This window comes from Leucoraja erinacea, chromosome 33, assembly GCF_028641065.1.
Source record: "Leucoraja erinacea ecotype New England chromosome 33, Leri_hhj_1, whole genome shotgun sequence".
NCBI lineage: Eukaryota > Metazoa > Chordata > Chondrichthyes > Rajiformes > Rajidae > Leucoraja > Leucoraja erinaceus.
In genome coordinates this window covers 10,130,703-10,155,180 of record NC_073409.1, presented here as the reverse complement: position 1 = coordinate 10,155,180, position 24,478 = coordinate 10,130,703, and the positions used below count along the sequence as shown (strand labels likewise).

The 24,478-nt window shown below is 38.3% G+C and overlaps 1 protein-coding gene across 2 annotated transcripts in view; it reads right to left on the bottom strand.

The window, feature by feature from the left end:
• The window catches only part of ccpg1 (cell cycle progression 1), a 36,200-nt gene extending 11,771 nt beyond the window's left edge, over nt 1-24,429 (bottom strand). The window contains exons 1-6 of one of the 2 annotated variants that reach the window (XM_055661256.1): nt 24,279-24,429; nt 15,891-15,966; nt 11,208-11,307; nt 9,777-9,859; nt 8,107-8,317; nt 5,058-5,303 (exon numbers count right to left, since the gene is read on the bottom strand). In XM_055661256.1, the coding sequence (XP_055517231.1) occupies nt 5,058-5,303; nt 8,107-8,317; nt 9,777-9,859; nt 11,208-11,307; nt 15,891-15,950 (700 nt within the window). In that variant the 5' untranslated portion in view covers nt 15,951-15,966; nt 24,279-24,429. Of the gene's footprint in view, nt 1-5,057; nt 5,304-8,106; nt 8,318-9,776; nt 9,860-11,207; nt 11,308-15,890; nt 15,967-24,278 lie in introns of those variants that run through there. The other variant, XM_055661257.1, reaches the window with a different exon arrangement.
• Between the last annotated feature and the right edge of the window lie 49 nt (nt 24,430-24,478).

The following is a 24,478-nucleotide window of genomic DNA, read 5'->3' as shown; positions in this document are numbered from 1 at the left end:
TCTTTTCTGAGCATGCACTGATTCACATTGTAGCTTATGTGTAGGGTTTCATTGAATAGGTATACCTTTCCATTTCTATAAACAGCTTGACAAACCTCAATTAGGGATGTCACAATAAAATGATACAAAGACTTTCAAACGATAAAAACATATGCAATAAATCCAAGTGAAACATAGTGGACAGGAATATTATATCGGTCCATGCTTATATTATTTGTACTTGGATATTTCAAGTTCATTTTCACTCTCTCCTTCCCCCCCCCCAAAACAAAAGTAATGCAAATGTTCAAAAGCATTTTCCATTCTTAAAAGTCATGCATTGTATTTTTGCATTCACCAAAGCACATTTTTTCTAAACGTTCATGCATACATATTTAAAGTAAATGATCAAAACTTAGCATCAAAATTGCAATCTAACGATCAAGATTTTTTGCATGCTACAAGAAATAAAAGATTCTAAATGTTGTACATTGCACCAACGAATTTCAATAAATATGTACATGCTGAAACAATGGAAATTGAAAAAAGTGTTAGGGGCATTTAGTCTACATAGCCAACCAATATTAAACCAAATTGCACATGCTCTGAATGCTGCTGACTCAAATCCAAATTTCAATATGAAGAAACCTTGTCTTAACTACTGCACGCATTATCGTTAGCTCAAATGGAAACGTATCGTTAAAACCATATTATCGTTAAAACAAAACATGGGCGCCACGTGGCAGATGTGGAGTTGCTGCCTTACAGCCCAGACACCCGTGATCGATCCCGACTATGGGTGCTGTCTGTACGGAGTTTGCACGTTCTCCCTGTGACCACGTGGGTTTTCCTCGGGAGCTCCAGTTTTCCTCGGGAGCTCCCACACTCCAAAGACGTACAGGTTTGTAGGTTAATTGGCTTCGGTAAAAACTGTAAATTGTCTCTAGGGTAGTGTTAGTGTACGGGGATCGCTGGTTGGCGCAGACTCGGTGGGCCTGTTTCCGAGCTGTATTGCTAAACTAAACTAAAAGTAGACAATCCTGTATTTAGTACACTTGATGAAGCACTTTGATGCTTCGAAGTGTTAGGATTTAGACCTGATCACACCTGTTCCAGTTGCTATTAAGTTGAAGACTGAGATTTCCTTTTGTGAAGGGTGCATTAAAAATCTTCATAAACCCAGAAACAGCATCACAAAAATGCTAGTATTCAAAACATTTTTAGTACATTGTTTGTTTTCTCCAAACATACACGAATAAAAATGAAATCTATAAATAAAAACAGCAGTGGCAATGGTGAAGCTAATAGAGCTGTCATTTCACAGTTCCAGCACCCAGCTTTCATTTTGACTATGTGGAGTTTGTACACTCGCCCTATGAGACTGTGAGTTTCCTTAGGTTGTCCAGTTTCCTTTCATATCCCAGATCCCAGGATAATTTGTCACTATAAATTGACCTAAGCGTGCAAGTAAATAGTAGAATCTAGGGGTTGTTGAAGGGAATGCATGAGAGGAAAATAGGAATTGGTGCAGATGGGTAGTTGATGGGCAGAGCTGGTGGACCATTGGTCTTGTTTCCATGTTGTATGACATGAGTTACAACTTCTGTACTACATGTACTTAAACAGCTTTCATTAAAAGCAAATTACCAATTTTCCTTTAAAATATACAAAACTAAGACTACCTTGGCATTTAAAATCTGAGAGAATTTAGAGCAATAAAGCTTGCAGTGTCAAGGCAGGTTCAGAGTCACTAGTAACCAGTGCAATGCATGTAAATTTGATAAAATATTTCCACACAATTCTTATGGCTTTGGTTGTTGTACTCACTGCCATTCTTACCTTCAAATTCACCTGAAAAAAACATAAAAAACTAACCATAAGCCACAATACAGAACAAAAAAACTGTACGTTACTTCACACCAGACTGGCCTTTAAACCAAATGCATTACATCAATAACACACGCATGGAAGGTCTGGAAGCTCATTTCCCCAAATTCGTAAGAATGAGCACGTGACAGTTGGCAGTTCAATTTACTGTTTAATCTCAGGATTGAAAGGTGGTAATGTGTTCTGAAAGCATGCATTTTCATTGCCTTTTCTCTTTATGTGACCTATCGGTAATAAAACAAGCATACGCCAACAGATGGCTTCAAGAACCAAGGAAAAAAATAACAAGTCCTATGCACACCAGTTTGTAGTCTAACTTTCACTTCTACATTTTTAAATTCCTCATGATGGGTATTCATTTTAGTAACCAACGACAACTGAGACATAACAAAATACAGCAAACCCTTGTTATAATGCACCATGGGGAGGGGGGGCGGAATGCTGTCCGTTACTGCTGAATGTCGGCTATAACCAAGTACGATATTATCATTGCATAAATAGTAGAACCAAAAACTGCAGTTGCTGGTTAATACACAAAAGAACCCAAAGTGCTAGAATAACTCAGCAGGTCAGGCAGCATCTCTGGAGAACATGGATAAGTGACTTTTCGTTTCGAGACCTTTCTTCAGACTCGCAGTCTGGAACAGGGTCTGGAATCCAAGTGAGTTGACGGCCCTGGCCTGCTGGCGGCCAGGGGAGGGGCGGGGGTGACATGGACAGCCGGGTCTGTAGGCAAGCGGCAGGGGAGGCTGTGTGAGCCAAGGCAGCCGTCGGTAGGTTCGACTGCTATAACTGAAATCCATTATAAAAAGGTCTGTCAAAACGAGGGTTTACTGTACAGTATAGTTCTCTCTGACAAGTCATACCAATCCTACCTCTAAACAATGAGTGCCTTCTGCATACGCTTTTACAAACCATAACGTTGTCTTATTTCCAGCCTTCTCATTGAACTAACAAGGTAATGAGTTACTCCAGCTTTTTGTGTCTATCTTAAGTAATTTTTAAATATAGCTCTCATACTTCCTAGGTGGACAGGGAGCAGAGGTTATAATGGTCGCCGAAAAGAATGTAGCAGAATCAAAAACAATAGTTTGCATTAGCTCAGTCAGTGGTACCATAAACTTAAGAAATGAATAGCAAACTAATGCAACAAGACTGAACTATCCAAGGCTACAGAACAATTTCTCTATTTCCCCCTCCCTCAATTCACTTTGTAAAAGTATTCAACTGAGTTTACACTAAACCTCTCTCCATTCATCTTTAATTCTCTGCTTTCAAAACCCTTTTCAAAACGTCGAACATAGAACAGTACAGCACAAGAACAGGCCCTTCGGCCCACAATGTCGGTGTCGAACACGACGTCAAGCCCATCTCTTATTTACCTGTACATAATCCATATCCCTCCATTCCTTGCATATCCAGTCTCTGAAATTCTACTTACATATCAGCCAACCACCAACGTTGGCAGTGCGTTCCAGGCACTCACCACCCTCTGTGTGAAAATAAAAACTTGCCCCACAGATATCCTTTAAACTTAGCCCCTCATGCCTTAAAGCTAGTATTTGATTTTTCCCATCCAGAGAAAAAGATTCTGTCTCCACTAGCTATGCCTTTCAATTTTATATCCCTCTATAAGATCTCCCCACAACCTCAGGCATTCCAGAGAAAACAATCCAGGTTTTAGTTTAGTTATAAGAGATACTGCACGGAAACAGGCCCTTCAGCCCACTGGGTCCACACCGCCCAGCGATCCCCCCGCACATTAACACTATCCTGCAGCCACTAGGGACAATGTTTATATTTACCAAGCCAATTAACCTACAAACTGTACGTCTTTAGAAACATAGAAATTAGGTGCAGGAGTAGGCCATTCGGCACCCCTTCGAGCCTGCACCGCCATTCAATATGATCATGGCTGATCATCCAACTCAGTATCCTGTACCTGCCTTCTCTCCATACCCCCTGATCCCCTTAGCCACAAGGGCCACATCTAACTCCCTCTTAAATATAGCCAATGAACTGGCCTCAACTACCCACTGTGGCAGAGAGTTCCAGAGATTCACCATTCTCTGTGTGAAAAAAGTTCTTCTCATCTCGGTTTTAAAGGATTTCCCCCTTATCCTTAAGCTGTGACCTGTACGTCTTTGGAGTGTGGGAGGAAACCGAGGATCTCGGGGAAAACCACGCAGGTCACGGGGAGAACGTTCAAACTCCGTACAGACAGCACCCGTAGTCGGGATCGAACCTGGGTCTCCGGTGCTGCATTCGCTGCAAGGCAGTAACTCTACTGCTGCGCCACCATGACCGCCCAACCCCTCCCTGAACCGTATACCCTCTGATCCAGGTAAACTGCCTCTGCACCCTTTCCAAAGCCCCCATATCATTCCTCACACTTGCTCAGATTAAAGTCCATCTGCCATTTCCTCAGCTGTTTCTGTAGCTGATCTATATTCCGAGTAAATCCTATCCCAAACAATCTTCTCCAAAAGCTTCCCCACTACTGACTTGAGGCTCACTGACCTATAATTCCCTGGATTTTCCCTACTTAAATAAAGGAACAACATTAGTTACTCTCCAGTCCTCCAGTATGTTACTTCTGGCTAGAGAAGATGCAAAGATCTTCGTCAAGGCTTCTGCAATTTCCTCTCTTGCCTCTCTCAATAATCTAGGATATATCAGATCCTAGTTATTTAACCACTTTAATGGTTTAAGCACACTAACATCACCACCTTAATCTCAAGATGACCTTGAATATTAATATTGATTAAAAAGTTGATTGGAAAAACAACCCAGCATGGAAACATGCCTATTGGCCAATCCAGTCCACGGCAATCATCTATCACCCATTTACACTAGTTCTATATTATCTCACTTTCGCATCCACTCCCAACACACTAGGGGCAATTTGCGAAGCCCAATTATGTTGTTGTAGCCATTGCAAAAACGTGGTTCTCCCTGCTTCTCCCTGCCTATCCTTCCTTTTAAGACTTATTGGTCCTAACCTCTACCTTCCTATTACTCTCTCCAATTTCTAACCTAATACTCTGGTGCCCATCCTACTGTCTCTCTAGTTTAAATTTTAATCTTAACAATTTCTTTCTCTTCCCATTTTCTCTTCTGAGAAGCACCTTGAGGCACCAACTATATGGAAGAAGGAGCTATGCACAGACAAGGTAACAAGTTGAACTTACCATAGAAGTGCCCAAATCCCATGCTGAAAGCGATAACCAGTGCAAGTAAAATGCATTTATTCAGAGTGGTATTGAATCGATGCTGCTGCTGCTGTTCTCCATCCACCACATCCTCCTCTGGTTTTTCCTCTGCTTCAGAAGAAGATAGGGTTCTTTTTCGAATGCGTCGTCTCCGCAGAGTTGGGCTGGAATTACCACTGGTTTCATCGCTACTCGATTCATTCATGCTTCCTTCCAATGCAGATACTAAAATTGAAAAACATTATAAAGATTACGCAGTCCTCTTATAATCTGTGCATTATAGTGCATCTATGATTATTAAAGATTTATGACAAGTTAATGAAACAATACAAAGATATGCCATGAGCTGACTCGATGGACCGAATGACCTGTTTCTGCTCCTACCTTTTATAAAAAGCGATATGAAGGGGGAAAAAAATACTCCACTTCTATTTGATTCCAAACCTAACCCAACACTCCATGAAAGAGATTAATGAAGATTCTGTGTAACATGTTGGATCAGGTTGTCATTGTATTAGTCGACTGTGAACCAGACCTTTTAGAAGCCAGTCATTCAGAAGAGAATAATGGGATACTTATGTGCACACCACTGCAAAAAAAAACAACGACTAGATAAATTCATTTGCAGGATACATGACTCTAAAAATGTAATTACTGTGGCCTTGTCAAACATAAGGGTTAGCACTACACGCTACGAATCCCAGCTGTGGAGACACTGGTATCGTTGTCTCATTGTAGGACATTGATCATTCTTTTAATCTGGATTTTTAGCTCATGTATCGTGTTTTTTTAATATAATTTATGATGCTTTTATAAGTGATATACTAAGATTTTATATGTATTTTATATGTTGTCTGGACCTCGAGTCCGTAACAAAGTTTATTATTATTATTATTTAACCAGCCTCTTTGATTTCTTTTTTAATGTAGAAATCTGGAAATGTTTCCCCCTTTTCACCTTACATACAAAATGCTCTTTAAGAAACAGCAATAATACAAGAAAAAATATTTAGACTAAATATCTTACTACAAATTTGCATGGGAGCAAATATTTGACAACTTTTTTTATAAGCAACAAAGCAGCACATCCATTGAGGAAAGGAATTTCCTTCCCCCAGTGGTTTACTTTGCCCTCTAAAAGATTTGAGGGGGGGGGGGTTGTTGTGGTGATGGTGGTTGGAGTGAATTATAATTACAGATTTGAAGTATCAAACTACACAGTGGCTGGCTTAATAGACAAGTTAGGTGAAGCGGACCAAGATAGATAGGTCTCAAAAGTAAGTTTCAAAGGGAAATTTCAAAATTAATATGAAACGGCTAGTGGATTATTGGAACAAATTGCAAAGTGCCGAAGTTGACAGCACAAGGTTTTCCAATGCACGATGGATCCCTGGGGCTTGATGGGAAACAGCACAGCAATTATTACGATGCAAATGCATCAAGATCATTTGTAAACAAAGGCAAGGGCATGACATTTATTCGTTGGGTGTGAGAGCAAAGGGATGGATACGTTAAATGGATGAGGTTGGAAGATTATAGGACTGAAACGATAGATCACTAAAAAAAAAAAAGCATAAGATCAGCAATTTAGAGCATATTACAAAATATTTGTCCACTTCAACCAATTTGTTCATAAGATGAGATAAGCTGGGGTAGCCAAGATGCTGAGTAAAAAACAAAGTGCTGGAGGAACTCAGCCGGTAGGGCAGCATCTGTGGAGGAAAATGGACAGAAAATGTTTTGGGTCAGGATCCTTCTTTAGACTGCAAGTGTATCTTTTATTTCCTGTGTACTTTTCTAACTAAACTTCCTCAACAGGGTAACATAGAGATGTGACAGGTAGTGCATCTGTCTCACAGCTCCCGTGACCAGGGTCTGATTTTGACGTCTGGTGCTGTTTGTGTGGAATTTGCATGTTCTCCCTGTGACGACAGGGTTCCCCACACAAATACTATAGTTTTCTTCCAAACCCAGTGTTTGGATGTAACATTAATTGGCAACTGTAAAATAGCCCTATTATAGGTAGCTCGTAAAATAGAATAGGTTACAGGGGTTCAAGTGGGAGAGTGGGATTAATATGATTGTTCTTAAAGCCTTTTGATCCACAGCCTTATTAGACTTAGTGGATCAAAAGACTCCCTCTGGTGTAAGAATATATGCAAATATAAAACTATAAGAAATATCAACATTACCTGCCATAACTTTGGCACCAACCAAGGTGTCGATAACTCAGCAAGGGAGTCATTCAAGCAGCTAGGCAAAGCATCCTGACATAATACTAACAACTTAACAACTCCCCTACTTTTGAAGTACACTGTGGCAATTCAGAGGTCACGTTGCTTTTTTTTTTAGATATAAATGTTCATAAGCTTCCAGAAGTTAGAAATGACAGGAATGAAACAGGGTGTCCATTAGGAAATAAGCAAGTGTATTTGAATCTGCATAAAACAGACATTTGTATTTATTGCCAAGAACTTAGCCTGAAGAAATATACCGGTAGAAAGCAGTGGTTTTAGCATAACATCAAACTAAACAATAGGACCAATAGAGGCAATGTTTTGTTATGCTCGGTGACCCAGAACAAAGGGAGAAAATATATAAATCTGTATTCAGGTCAGCTCTGGGAGTGAAGCTTGGCATAGCTGTCACATTCACCTCAATAACAGTGAATTTACAAACAAGGTTTTTTTTTGATTGCTTATAAATCGGTTTTCAAGCATTCATTATGCTTAGCTTCAGTTTTGGTCAATCATCTTAAAAAGTTGTCAATTCAAAGATCCTTATAATTCAATGTGTACAGAATTACCAGTAGTTTGAATGTCAAAGGTAAAGTATCTGTTATTAGAATAATAAAGCAATTGTCTTTTAATCTCAATAAATGGGTACAGTATTTAATAAATTAAGTTATGAATTGATGTTAAAATTGTGAAATCTACACCTACTCAAACATCTTCAATGCAGATTTAACTTATTGACGAGAAAAATCATTACCTTGCACTCAAGCTGCACTTTAAATAACCTGTTCTTACCTGTTTCGGGAGGGGCAAAAGTATACTGGCTGCTGGAGGACGAGCCAAGGTTCAATTCATCGTCATTCATGTGCTCTGCTTCGGCATCTTCAGTTGCTTCTTGAATAGTCTGAAGATCTTCCACAGGCGGTGACTCAAGGGTAACAATATCTGAATCATCACTGGTTGCACCAACAAAAGTACTGTCATCAGCCAATTCTTCTTTTGGTGCCTAGTTAAAAACAACATGGAAACAAGAGTGCCCTGTTAGTTTTTAAAAAAGGAAAAATTAAGTTTTCATGGCAATTTATTTTTGCAAGTCAAATCCATAAAATGCAACCTACACCAAAAGTGCACATTTCACAATTAGGAATGTTTCTCAGAAATTATATCAAGTAAATTTGAAATACATTATAAAGATTTTGGCATTCAACAAGGTTTTACTGTCTACCCTCAAAATGTCCAAGAGTTTTATATCCGGAGGTTAACCCTATTTTCAGTAAAATAGCAATTTTTTAAATCCAATCCAATTTAGAATGCTTTGACTTCTGAAGCGATAGGTGATTCCCAAGGTTGAGTGGAATTCCAAAACAGCATTGGAAATAGATGGCTGCGAGTTCAAGATATTAAGTGATTTTCAATAGTATCCTGTGCTGAAAAAAACACATCAAGATAAAAATAGTTTTCAGTCCAGTTAGAAGATGTGCACCTAAACCTCTCTATTGATTATCTCAAATAAATCTTTACCTCTTGAATAAGAAAGTTAAAAAAAGCATGAAATACAACCGAGGTTTTCCACATTTTCAATGATTATTTGGCAGCAAGCTGGCTCCTGTATTCATCAATTAAACACATTTTCTTGCCTCTGAAATTTTAAATATAGATTAGCATTCAAATCCATACTGCATAAATGGCTTTCTCTACTGCTCAGGTGACAAGAACACACCGTTCCACCAATAAATATGAAGCAAATGGATAAAATGAATAATTCTGTCTCCCTGTTGCCTCATTTTTAATTATGTCAAAGCAGGCCTGATCTCAACTCAAATTTGCTTTAGTGTGTTCATAAGGAATAGGAGTAGAATTAGGCTCTTTGGCCCATCACGTCTACTCTGCCATTCAATCATGTCTGATCTATCTCTCCCTCCTAACACCATTCTCCTGTCTTCTCACTATAACCTCTGACACCTGTACTAATCATGTGTCATGTTGATCCATGATATTGATTGGGTCTCATCTGCACAAAACAATATTGTACACCAAGGATATTCAATGAAAATCCAGAATACTAAGCATTCACATGTTTAGACATCAAATTTTTAATAATTAGAAAACATCGTGTTACCCATTAGAATTTCTAGGCCACCGAAAATGCCCCAAAAGCCAATACCACAGAAAATAGCTCCAAAAGAGAAAGGCTGTGACAAAAAGGTTATATACACAATCATTTCTGATGAAATCAAATATTACAAGGAACATTAAGGTTTGTGTAAATTAGAAAAGCAGTGGGTTCATAATTAATTAGCCAATCCAATTATTTCTTTATGTTTGAATCACATTTCTGACGACACTTTACAAATGTTAATGATTCCAACTTTATTATTTAAAGAGTAACCAGATATTACCAACCAACCATCCAATTGAATACTGCAAATGCAAGTTCATTAAAGGCAATTTGACTAGGATCTCACCTTAGATACCAATTCCGTTTCCTCAGACACAATTGAAGCACTGAGATTTTCCACTTTGGGCTCTATGTGCTCGCTATCTTTTGCTGCAAAGCAAATTACAGAGAATAAAATGTTGCAAAGTTTGAGAAATTTATGAAGAACAAGAAGCTATTAAGTCATTGAAACAGGGATTTTGCAATTTCAACAATGTTTATTTCTTCTCTATACTAGAGTCAGCAATCTGGCCTGTTTTCAGGAAAACACTATTACAGAGATACATAGCAAGAGTCAACAAATACAAATTAGCTTTCACATTTAAAGAAAATCCATAATAAATGACTCACAGCTGATTTACTGGTCCAGATTTTAATATTACAATGACACCAAAACCATCAACATTGCCCCTTAAAATGGAAAGATTTTCAAGCTTGAGGTTTAGTACAAAATTCCCAAAGCTGCTGTCAATGATCCTCCACAGACTACAGATGGAAAATCTTGTGCTTGATAAATCAAACAATTCTCGGTCGAATAACAGGAAAGGGAAATAATTGAGCTTCTATGACTCCACATTCTATCTGATTAAAGGGAAACCAGTTAATCCAAGCAGCATAGAAATTAACCATTTAATAGAACTGAACGGACTTTACTTATAAATTGGGAAAGTTTCTATAAGGAAAGCAAACAAGTTAACGATTCCATTATGGCAGGAAAAAAAAATCTACACTGGAAAATCATGTATTTGAAGTGGAAACTTCAGATCATTGAACAGTTTTTTTTCTCTAGCATTTAGCTTCGACTGATGCAACAAGGCTCAGTGGAATAAAATGGTCATCAACTTAACATCTCAGCCACTGAACCAACAAATACTCAGAATCTGTCTTAACTTTGACTAATGTCAGAAGGTGTGGCTGCAGAGGAAAACAAAAGGGACAAATTAGGTGGGGACCCATCTTCTGACCATTAACTTATCCTAGTTAGCAAGACAACAAAATTCTAACAACCTAGTTGGTGCCTGTGAAACTGGTAATCTGTCACCCGAGCAGGATGACAATGGCTATCAACGTTCACAAACTGTATCAATGCAGGAGAAGTCAAGGCAAGGAAGTCATTGAGTCAGAGTCCACACCAATCATCAGGCATCCATTTTTACACTAATCATATTTTAATCCATTGCATTTTTCATTCACTGCCCTTCAGATTCTATCACTCACCTACACTCGGGTACAATTTACAGCAGTCAATCAAGCTGCACATTTTTGGGGTGTGAGAGGAAATTGACGCACAAACGCCACTCAGACAACACCCAGGGTAGGGATTGAACCCCAGTCACTGCACCACTTTCAAGAAAGGAGGTGGGAGTTATAAACTAGGCATTCATAAGCTTTACATACCGGCATATATATGCTTTTTTAGCAGAAAATGAAAAGAATCTCCATTGGCTATTTTGCTTACCATGTATTTCACATGATTGGTCAACTTGTTGATTTGTTAAAGGCTGCAAAGTGCATTCCGCATCTCCCTTGTCCGAATTGAGTACCTCCACGTCAGAACCCTATCCAAAGGAAGATCATCAGTTATCAAGTATCACTTCAAGCAAGTCCAAAAGTTATGTTTACTCTTAACTTGATGATATGCATATTCTATGCTTGAATGTAATGCTCATAAAAATCTCTACCTACACAGCCTTCAGATTTTCTGCTACCAAGAGAGCATCTTTAACTACACAATAATTACGGGAATATTCAAATTGTCAAAGAACTCGACCAAATCAGAATCAGTTGCGTCACACACAATTATCTGACTTTGTACTCTTTAAGCGACAAGGTGAACATACTTTAAGATACAGCAGTAAAGTCCCAGACTATATAAATATAGTACATGAACAGCACAAAATAATTTAGTGCATTTAGTCTTCTAAGCAACACATTAAAATAGTAACAGCAGTCTTCTTAACATTCTCTCATCATAATTAGATAATTTAAAACATCATCTTAGTTCTGATTTGAATTGCACAAACATGAGGTTCAGTCAGTCCAATCCTTCTGCTGGACAATTGATCCCACTCCCCCATTCTGTGTGATGGATGCTTTAAGAAAACTCCTTACTAAAATATTTGTAAAGATACACCAGAATAAAAATAAAATGATAAACAGTATTTCCCATAATTTTCCAAATGATTGAAATACTAGTCAAACTGAAACATGGTAATTGGAGAGTCAAAGATCATGTGAAAGAGCCCAGTGGTTCCCATTTCTCCTGTATTTCTTTTGCATATCAACATAATAAATGATACACATTTCCTACAAATAACTTAAAAATGGGTGCCATGTGAAATGAAGAGGATTTGTGATTTACATACAATATTAAAAGCATTGACCACAATCATATTTAACCATAGCATATACACAGCATGAACAATCTAATTGCTGTGAACATTGCATCTACAAAGTATATTGGATGATTTATACCAGTGCTTCTTAAACTATTTCAGTGTCATTCACCCTTGAGTCTATCACAAAATTTAATTCACCCTTGCCTAAATGCTCTTATCTTTTTTGGTAATTTTTGTCTTAATATGTGTATAATTTTATATATAATTTATTTTGTAACATGAGCAAAAAACAAACATTAACTAATTTCGAGAGTGTTTATTTTAATCAACTTTTTGAACATCTTAAAAATATGTAAAGAAAACTAGGTGAAAAAAAAGGTTTATTTACCACTGGACTCATGAAATGAAATGTACTCATGCCTCATCAATGTTTTAGTCTACATAAAGAAACTTAGTTTCTATTCACTGGAAGACATCACAGAACTTTAACATTTTACAGAACGCATTGAATAAACTGAGTGCCCGGAATAATTGATTGGGGCAAGACTATCAAATTATTGAATGATCAGGGCATACCAAAGTAATTTTAAAATGTTTACCCCAGAACCTCTGTGCAAAGAAATTGTTCTATCATAGAATAATCTATGAAATAATTGAGCATAGGTAAGGTAGGGGTCAGGACGACAGGTATCAGGAATGAGCAGCCAGGGGTGCTGATGGAAGCAGATATGGTGGTGGTGTTTAAGATACTGTTAAGATAGCCACGAGTAGGCATAATGGAGAGAAATTGATCATGTGCAGGCCGAAGGGATTAGTTTAATTTGACATCATGGTCGGCATAGATATCGTGGGCCGAAAGGCCTGATCCCGTGTCGTACTGTTTTGTGTTGCACAAACAGCCTCCTGATTCACATCTGGTAATATCCCACTTACCTCATTAACACAGCTTAACTGTTTGCAAAAGAACAGAGAATGTAAATGTTAGGCACGGCAGACTGGCCTGAACAGCTGGAAATTTAGCTCCAGAATTGAAAATGTACCAGGACCCTCGGTTGGCAAGTTTGATTTTACGAGTGACTCATTTCCTCTAAATTAATTGTATTTTTTTATATTTGCAAAAGCTTTTTAGGACACCATAATCTGTTGTATTCAGAATATTTCCACATCTGCATATTGTAGTCAATACATCTCAACCTCAGCTGTGTGTCTATCTTTTATGGTTTAAGCTTTTTTTAATATCGCAGTGCATACACATAAGATTCTTACCAACATTTTGTGTAATCTGTAGCTGGAGAGATTGGTTTGAAACAGATGGCAGAGTAGTGCAGTGGTTAACACTTGCTATCTCAACTCCAGGGGCTTGGCTCAATCCTGACCTTGGATGCTATCTATCTGTGTGGGGTTTGTGGCCAAGGGGTTACCCTGAAAATTGCACCCGCAGGTTGATTAGCTACAGTAGGTTTCCCGTTAATGTCGGCAAGTGCTAACAGATTTAAAGAAGATTCATTGGGCATACAAAAAAAAGTCGAATGGGTACAGAAAAAAAAGGAGGGGGAAAATGAGATTGACCGGGTTGGTCTGCTGAGAGCTTCCATGAATTCGATGAGCCTATATATCTTCTGCATTATAAGATAAACCGCCGCACATTTTGATATGAAAAAAATCAAACATTTTGAAAATCTGAAACAAAAACACTAAAATAGTGAGAAGAAAAAAAACAAAAAAAAAGAAACAGGTCAGGCAGCAGCTATGGAAGGAGAAACAATCATTGTTTCAAGTCTGCGACCCTTCATCAGAAGTCTTGATATGCCGAACAGATCAAACTTCTGCCCAACTGCTTTAAAAAATGCCTCACCCTCTTTTCCCAGTTAAAATAATGCTAAAAATACTTGCCCAAAAATTAAGTTTAGAAAATTTTCAAAGACACTTCACATTTCTACAAAGGAATGTTTACAAATATTGATTGTGAACAGCACACAGAGCCCTGTTGGAATGAAGCCACATCCACAGCGGCCACTTTCAAGGTTACAGGGAAAGAAAAAACCCCCCAGAGAAATACAGATGCTGGATGCAAAAAGATAATAAACTTTTCAGCATTTGCAATTCTTTAACTTTCAGAGCATTGCCTGTCTGCTAAATCGCAAATAGAGGTCACCAACCATGTTTATGGTTGACATTCACAAACTTGGCTTAGTGGAAGGAATCAAGAGGTTGTGTGTCTGGTTGTGTCTCTGCCTGTCTATCAGGGGGGAGAGAGAAACAGTGTGTTGCTATTCAGATTAATGATCAGTGACCAATGATGTGCCTCAGGGATCAGTACTGGGTCCATAGTTGTTTTCATCCATATTAATGATTTGGATGACAACATTGTAGGCGGATGTCAAGTTTGTGAACATTAGGGATGCTGTGGACAGTGGCTGCTATCTCAGATTCCAATGGGATCTAGATGAACTGGGAATGTGGGACATGAAACAACAGATTAAATAGATATCCTAGTGAACATAGATAACCTGTAAATCTCAATCTCTGATTATCTATTTCTATTGATCTCTTTACTTCCATTTAGTTTAATTATGTATTCATTTTCAATCAGACATTGGCAGCGACACTCACCAACTTACATATTTGTCTCCTCAGTTCAGAATTGGCCATACAATTCTTGTAAAGTTTCTTTAGTGTGAATCCAGAATATCCACAAGAAATTACTAATTTCAGTTGGTAATGTAGTACCATTTCCAATGTTGGTTTCAATACCAGTAATTAAACTAAACTGAAGTAAATAGATCCACAGATAAATAAGTAGCCAGGGGAGGTGCAGAAGTATTTCACATTGTAATTATTGGAGGTATCGTGATGAGGTACTGACACTGGGTAAGGGTTTCATCAGTCCAACGGATACAAGAATGCATCCCAGTTTCAGTTATTAGGGCAGAGGAAGCATTTCGCCATAACGTAGAAAATATCTGAATTCCCAAGGTGATGTAAGTGAGGCTGAGATTACAGAGAGTTGGTAAAAAAAAATCATGACCATGACTGGATGTCCTGCAGTGAGTGCATCATATTCCTTAATATTTCAATCATTGACCAGATACAAGTCAGGAGTGCAAAATATTCTTGACTAACCTGCAATTGCAAATCTAACAACACTTAAGAGGTTCAATAGTTTCACAATCGGTTCAGTGGCACCTCATGCAACATGTGTAATGTTTACAACCCCCATCCTCTGCCTATCATGACAGCAAGATGTATAAAATATAAGATGTCATCTATTATCCAGACAATAATAACAAATACATGGTTCAAAGCACTTGTCCTATCCTTCCTCATACTAACCCTACCCGGTATCAGTATCATATACTGTCAATTCCTTATTATTACCCATCAGAATCTTTGAGGACACAACCTAATACCACAATGAGGTACCTTATTTACATTGATTGCAGAGGTTCAAGAAAGTAACCCATTATCTCTCACCAATAATTAAGTTTAGTCAGTTAAATGTTGGCCTGACTTCAATATCAACACCAACTCTATGAAGACAAAAATGGCCAACTTGGAAAGGCAGTATGAAAATATTTTCCATTTCGACTTGCATGCACTAAAATAGCACATCTATTTAGTAAAGACCGAGATGATGAGACCATTATTGGTACACAGAGGAAATTCCTTTTTGTGCAATAAAATTGTAATGTTTTTCTTCCTTTTATTTAAAAAAATGTTCAGTTCTTTAAAGGTACGAATTGACACACGCTTAAGTATTATTTATACAGTTAAAGAGATAAAACTGGAGAAAAATAGTTTACTTCATGGTTAATTATGGTCCAACCACAAGAGGATTCACTATCGCTGGAATTCTCTGACATCTTCAAGCCCACGTAACTGCAAAACAAAGATATATTCATGTTAATTTAAAAATCAATTGAGCATTGAATATTAGACTTGAGATGTCATGTTGCAGCTGTATAAACATTGGTTGTGCCGCACTTAAGGGCATTGTGTACCGTTCTGGTTGTCATACTACAGGAAGACAATATCAGTAATAGAGGCTGTCAAAAACATTCCCTTGAATGAAAGACTGTAGTTAAGGAGAGATTGGATAGGCTAGATATACAAGGGGCAAAGATAAGTATTTTTCCCTGGGCTGGCGTATCTCGAGCTAGAAGGTGAGAGGAAAGAAATGTAAAAGACATTGGAAGAGTGTTTTACACAAGAAGCTGAAAAGGAAAGGTAGTGGAGGCAGATACTACTGCAACATTTAAAAGGCATATGCATAGATACTTGGAAAGGAAGAGGGCGATATGGGGGCATGTGGATTTGTGTAGATGGGCATCACAGTTGGCATGCATCAGGTGGGTTGCAAGGATCAGTCTATGCGGTACTTTGTATTTCTAAGATTGCAATTTAAATTGTGGTCAACAGATTTCAATACAGCAATCATTCCGCCTAATACAGGGTAATGCGAGAATTATTTTGTTTGGTCATTTGTTAATGATGTCATTAGTGGTCATTAATTTTGGGACTTTGTTTTAAAATACAGATTCTGTCAACGCAAACCAATTCTTAAATTTGTGGGAAATGAAGTTAAAATAATCCTGGTTAAAACTGTTTAGTTTGTACATTTGAATAATTTAAATTTTAGTAAAGAAATCTTTGGATAAATAATTGATGATACCGCAAAAGAAGGATGTTTTTGTTCGGGCAACCATGTGACCCATCTTTCCAAGCTGCCTCTTATCTAGAAGGCAAGGACCCTGTTCATAAACAGCTGCACACACAAAGTCAGCTTAAAATAAAAGAGGAGCTTTCAGCACAATCTTTCTTGCTGGTAAACAATTAATCCAGGCCAATCACAAGCTAAAACTACAGTCCAGCAATTACCATTACCAATTCTGGATTTGAAGCTTTAAGACAATCAATTGCTTTATTTTAAATGTAATGTATTCCATTCCCAATTCATTTTTTTTAACTGTTCTGGTCCAAATATCTTTGGTCTGATAAAACATGTTCCGATTATTTTTATTTCAATGTCCTTATCTATTAAAAATGTAAACCATATGGGAAGGTTACAATGCCACTTCTAAAACAGGAGAAATGCAAGTAAGCCTGCCTATTGAGTTTTCATTATATGGGTGTTTCCTTAAATACAGCACTCAGTAGTGAAAATGAAGGTCTCCAAACTTCCAGGTTATTTTCCTGTTTTTTTAATGTAATAATCCCATTGTTTCATATCCTGTATTTTAAGTAGTATAGATAATGGTGTATAGCCAAAATAATGAGGACATTTTTCAAGCAGGATTTCATCAAATCCTTAGGCTAAATTATACCAGAAGAATCACATTAATTTTGCAATTAAATAACTATATAAGCCAAATTCTGATTATGTTCATGATTTTTATCATTCATCACCTGATTTGATCGTTTTCTGATGCCTAAATGTTTGCAGCAAAACGCGAGTAGCAGCCCATTTGGTCACGTGTGAAAAGTGTGATTTAATGGCAGTGTAACTGTTTTTATATTTATTGTTTCTTTTTAATTGTTTATAATCTGTGTTCAAGCTTTCCATTGAAATACTTAATAATGAATAGAAAATCATGAAATAAAAATCTAGTTTGCTCACCTATTTTATCGGTCTAATTCTGTTGTCCCTCCCGTTTTCTGACCTCGTCGATGATATAAAGATTTTTTTTGCACTCGGTGCGATTAAAAAAGAAATTCAAACAACGCGTTTGTAATGACCCTGACCTGAACTACGGGCCTCGTGGTGGGTTACGTGCTGACATTTTGCAAGTGAGCTTAGAAATCAGTATAAGAGACAGTGTCCAAGTGGTCACGTCGTGGGCATTCTGAGCTCAGAAGAACATTGTGTTCACTTTTTTTTTTGCTTGGAATCATTGGTTAGTAAAAACCTTTTTGCACTTTTTCGTTCTTTTCCTGTAAATGTTGCTTCTAGTTTACTATAGAAATGTTTAAATTCTGTTAAACTTTCAGTGCTTGTTGCTATGGTGTTGTAAAGTGTGTGCACTATAATGAAGGGAATCGGGTTCCAGATAACGCCATGTATTATCGTTGAAAGAATGTTCCTTTCCATACAGATGCTTTTGGTTCCGGGCAAAATTCTAGTAAATTAACATCGAAAACGATGAAAGATTTCTATATATTTTTCTCATTTATGTGTTTTTTTTGTTTTTTTTTTAATTTATAAATACATTTTTTCTCTTTTTTTTCAAATTTTGTTCAAATTGTGGTCGATTTTGATCACAAATTAGCTCAAAAGGATCATAGGTAGGCCCATTTTTAATGCTGTGGTATTTTGTTATAATTTAATACTTTCAAAATTGGCCACCCATGTCACAGGTTGGTACCCTAATTTACAGAAACACCCATATACAAAGTCATACCACTTACCATGCAATACAAAGCTTTAAGCTTTGTGCACGTAAAGGTTTAAAAATATTCCAATACTTAACATTGAAGTTTGGAAAACATTAAGCTTTCTATTATCTCATGCCATTAATAACAAAATGATACCATGCTGCTGCCAATTTAAATCTGTTCAAGGTATTTATAAAATTGCATGTTACTGCCTTATGAAACTAAATTGGGAACAAAAACTTTGATGTCACCTATGTTTTGCTTTATCCCCAGCAACCAGCCAAGATTAGGGGTGGCACAGCTGGTAGAGCTGCTGCATCAGTGCCAGAGACCCGGGTTCAATCCTGACCTTGGGTGATGTATGTGTTCTCCCTGTCCACGTTTTCAATTTGCACGTGTTCTCCCTGTGACCACATGCGTTTCCTCTGGGTGCTCCGGTTCCTTCCACATCCCAAAGATGTACGGGTGTGTAGGGTAATTGGTCGCGATAAATTGCCCCTAGTGGGTGGGGAGTGGATGAGAAAGTGGGATAACAGAACTAGTGTGAACATTGGGTGGTGTAGGCTTGCTTGGTGGGCCAAAGGGCCTGCTTCCATGCAGTATCTGTAAATTGTTCTATATTTTACAACATACATACATTCACATTAGCATGTCAGAAGGAAGATATATGGATTACAGATTTGCAAATTACCTGAAGCAATGAAAACAACAGTGTTCTAAGTACCCATGCAGTGAATTTTCAGGAATATCGTACCAAAGTCAATAAGATCAGGAAAATTTTGAATTCCACTTCAGGACTGTCAGTGGAACATTAACCAAGCTGTATATAAAAAGGCTCTCTAATGAATAATTTCCTGCATATATTTCATATAATTGTTACTAATTCAAGATGTGCTCACTCAATTGAGATGAAAGTTTACAAGGTTAACTTCCAATAAAATGTTACAATGAATTAATTAATTAATTAATACGTTTATTGGCCAAGTATGTACACATACAAGGAATTTGCCTTGGTGCTCTGCTCGTAAGTAACAACACGACATATAGTAACAATTAAGAATGACACATATAACATTAAACATTAATAATAAAACATTACAGTTTAAACATGTGAATGAAATAAAATACCTGGGCAAAATGAGGCTACAGACATTTGGTTATTGAGTAGAGCTACTACTCATGGAAAAAAGCTGTTTTTATATCTGGCTGTGGCGGCTTTGACAGTCCGGAGTTGCCTTTCAGAGGGAAATGCTTCAAAGAGTTTGTGGCCAGGGTGAGAGGGGTCAGAGATGATTTTACCCGCTCACTTCCTGGCCCTTGCAGTGTACAGTTCGTCAATGGGGAGAAGGTTGCAGCCAACAACCTTCTCAGCTGATCGGACGATTCGAATGCAGTCTCCGGATGTTGTGCTTGGTGGCTGAGCCAAACCAGACCATGATGGAGAAGGTGAGGACAGACTCTACGATCACAGTATAGAATTGGACCATCATTGCCTGTGGCAGATTGTGTTTCCTCAGCTGCCGCAGGAAGTACATCCTTTGTTGGGCCTTTTTGACTGTGGAATCGATGATGGGGTCGATGATTTCAGGTCCTTGGAGATGATGTTTCCAAGGAACTTAAAAGACTCCGCAGGTGTGATTGTGGTGTTATTGATGGTAAGTGGGGGGGGGGGGGGGGGGGGGGGGGGGGGAGGGGAGGGGGGAGCTCTCCTAAAGTCTACTATCAATTCGACTGTCTTCGGAGCATTGAGCTCCAGGTTGTTACAAAGGCACCAGGACGCCAGCTGTGTCACTTCCTGTCTGTAGGCAGATTCCTCCCCATCCTGGATCAGTCCAATCAGGGTTGTGTCATCCGCAAACTTGAGAAGCTTGACAGAGGAGTCTGTGGAGGTGCAGTCGTTGGTGTAGAGAGAGTAAAGGAGGGGTGAGAGTACGCTGCCTTGCGGTGCTCCTAAGCTGAGGGTCTGCGGGTCCGAGAAGTGCTTTCCCAGCCTCACATGCTGCTTCCTGTCTGTCAGGATTATGAAATTATACATGAGATTGAATTGTTTTTAATTGCTTGGTAAATCAGTTATGTCAGGACTGTCGTCAGTAGGCTATCGGGGCATATCGAAAGAGTTTTTCTTCCCACACAAACAACCATTAGTAAATGGAATCTTTAACCACTATAGACTACCAAAGTTTATACTTTGTTTTATCTAAAAGGGAATTTGAATTTATAAATGTGAAAAAATTCCACGGAGAAAGACTGCACTCAATACATCCAATTAAGGATTTACTACCATAACAGTGGGTTAAATTGCTTCCCTCTGTGCTATGAATTATTATGAAAATGGCGAAACAGTGTTCTATGTATAGTAATAACAGCCAAATGAGAAGGCCTTTTATATGGAATATCAACCATGCTGTATCAGTTCAAGGAAATGTTGCAAATTACATGCACGTGCAACTGCTATGCTTCTCCCAAAATGATCTTTCCCCTCACATATTCAAACCAAAGGTTTAAAAATAAGGTGAACATTGAACATTGAAATAAATGAAATAAAAAACAAAAAATAATGAACATTGAATTGTCCCAATTTTGTTAGTCCTTGCTGTCTCCTCCCCTTCCTCCTGCTGTCTCCTCCCATCCCCCAGCCTTCGGGCTCCTCCTCCGTTTTTCCTTTCTTCTCTCCCCCCACCCCCGATCAGTCTGAAGAAGGGTTTCGGCCCGAAACATTGCCTTTTTCCTTCGCTCCATAGATGCTGCTGCACCCGCTGAGTTTCTCCAGCTTTTTTGTGTACCTTCGATTTTCTAGCATCTGCAGTTCCTTCTTAAACAGTTTAAAAATAAGGTTTTGTTTTCAAAAAGCCATCTCTATTTTCTTTGCAGTTCATCTACTTTGAACCACTGCTAGCAAAACATGTTTCAGTATAATTATATGAAAAATGTTTTAAAATCAATTTATATGACATGAGTGCAACATCAAATGCTCATAATTTATATAATTTATGGCTTTCAATAGAATACTTATTTTGCACATTGCTGTGATGTTTTGCTAAGTTATAATGTTTTTCTGATTACACTAAAATTGCCATGTACGTTATTGAAGATATTTTAATTATATGTTGAGAGTTGTCATAGAGCCAGAGCACAGAAACAGGCCAATCTCACCAAATTGCCCCATCCAAGCTTGTGTTGTTTGCTCGCATTTGGCCATTACCCCTCTTAACCTTTCTTATCAATCTTCTATATTGGAATAGTTTCAATAGATTAAAAAGGCTCTTAAAATCTTTGCTCTGCCTTATAAATTTTGAAAGGAATAGTTCTGGATTTAATGTTGCAATGTCTCAAAGCACAGTGGAAATATGTTATTTTAAAATTTGACTTTAGAAGTCAATCTTGCCAATCAGATTAGAAATACAAGAAATTGTATCATATTTCATAAATTATTGCATTACCACACAAAAATGGAAGGTTTTTTTTTCAATTCAAAATATATACATTTGAATAGCATTGTGCTTAACTTTTCAACTTGGATACAAAAAAACCTTCATTTACTCCTAAAAATTACAGTGCACCATGCCCGAAATCTAAATCTAACAATATTAACACAATCATCATCTTCAATGTGCTTTGTAGTTTTTATTTGTTTAAAAATCACAATGATGTGCAACTAAAATCTTTAATTGATTGCATCACATGACCAAAGGTCCCATTATTCTAAAATCTGTTCTCAACCACTAAGTGAATCGAAGGATTAAGCAGAAAATAACACAAAAGAGGGTGAAGGAAACAAACAAGTCAAAATTAGAATATAAAATAGAATAAAAACTAAAAATGGGCATTAAAGTACAGAACATCAATGTGTCAATAGGTTTCTTTTAAAATTAAAACTGCATTTTAAATTCTAGTTTCATTTCTTGTTTTGTATGGACTTCATTTTTCACATCCGCATTTTTCTAACTTTTCACTAGTGTGCCTGTTTTTAAAGTTGGTTTCCTCCAATGATCACCCTTGCTTTTTAAATAAAAACAATGCTCCCATTTCCAAATGAGCATAGAGACGGGGTTGAGAAATGTGTGCACTCCAGAGTGGGGACAGAGGAAGCCCATCCAGGCACCTCATCTCCCATCCCCGAGTCCCACATTTTCTTTTTACCCACCTACTTTCACTCCTCTTCCCCATCCCATCCATATCCTTCTCCCTCCCGCTTCACATTTTTCACCACCCTCCTCTTTATCCGATATCCTTTTGTCTCCTTTTCACATCTATCCATTGTCCATTCATCTGCCCATCACTCTCCTCACCTGTATCCACCTATCACTTCTCAGGCTTTGCCCCTCCCCACCTCACTTTTCCAGTGTTCTTCCCCCTTACTAAGGGACCTGACCCAAATCATTTTCCATTCCTTCCACAGATGCTGTCTGGCCCAGAGTTTGTCAAGCAGGTTGTTTTTTGACTAAGTATGTGTCCTCTAATTTTACCTACCTCTACTATGGAGGAACGTTTCTTGCATTAATTTATATTATGGTACAGGCAGCTCTATGGTTATATGCAAATTACAATCTCTATAAATCCCAAACAAAACAAAAGAATAGGGAATAGGATTCTAAAATGATAAAGGAAGGAAGGTATGAGCAAGGTAAACTAAGAAAACTGTTTACTGTTAAAACAACAATATTACAAATCAAAACAATAAGCCACAGGTTTTTGAAAGCCTTCTTTGCCATTCTTCAAAATGATGTTCTAACTCATCCAAGTTCTTTCCTTATCACACAAACATCCTTAAATCTCCAAACTTCCATCTTAGCCCTGAATATATATATATATACACATATACATATACTCAACATTGTTAATTTATACCTACTTTGCAGCATCAATGCAGGAAATTTGAGTAACACAGTGAAGTTGGTTAAATTGTTTTAACCAGCGAAATAAGTCATCTAATTGTGTAAAAGAAAACCAAATATGGATTTGTTGTTGGCAGGACTGAAGACCATGAAAATGAAAATGCAAACCAGACTTTTCTCAGTCTGGGCAAAAAATCAAAATAACGAGATAATATCTCGCCGCCACCAGTCCATGGAGATAATTCACATAGCTAATCTTTGACTCCATTTATCAATTTCAATTGTGCCATTGTGGAAAATATAAATATTGCTAAACTACAGGTGGAAAAGTGTTAATGAAGAAGTTTCGTTGGCGAGCTGTGGATTGCAGAAATAGATAATGCAATAGCTTATTTCCAATAACGCTGGCTTAAAAAAATTATGAAATGCGGAAATCGTTCTTTCTATGTACCGTACTTAACATTTGAAACAAAGATATACTATAAGATAAATGCCTATTATTGCCACATAGTTTGGCCTTATCGCAAAGGATTGCGCTCAGAGCAACACTCTTGATAACATACACTATCAATATGCTTGATTTCCTAATTTTTGACAATATCCTGATCCATCAATAATTGCTGTATTAGAACCTGCGCAACCCACAGCGCTATTGACGGTGAGTGCGTCAGGAGCTCGGAAGTCCTCGCCTCCGCCTCAAATAACACCGGTTGACAAATGTGGCCGGTGTGGACAGGGTCGCACTGTGGAGAGGTGGGGGTCAAGCTGTTGGGGAAACACCCTGCCCCCTGGGCTGAGAGGGTGGCAAGGACAAGAGCGAAGGCTGGACATGTAGACGAGACAGGCCCTGCCCTGCCCGGCTGCGATTCACATCCAGGGGCAGCGCCGGCGATCGGCCCCGGGACATCGCTGGACTGTCCGCCCCGATGGACAGCGACGCGTTTGCACGCGGGGCCCCCGGACGCCCGGAGGCGGCGGCCTTACCTGCCTCCCCTCAGCCGGAGGTGCCTCACGCTGTGTACCGGTTAAAACCACCATCCACACCCGGCCCTTGTGATGTTTTGACTGACGAGCAGTGACGACGCCGAGCGAAGCGTCAACACAAGCACCACGAGGCCGCGCCGCATTGTGGGACTTGTAGTCCCGCGTCTCGAAGTCAGCGCCAAAGATCTTTGGTCAGCGCC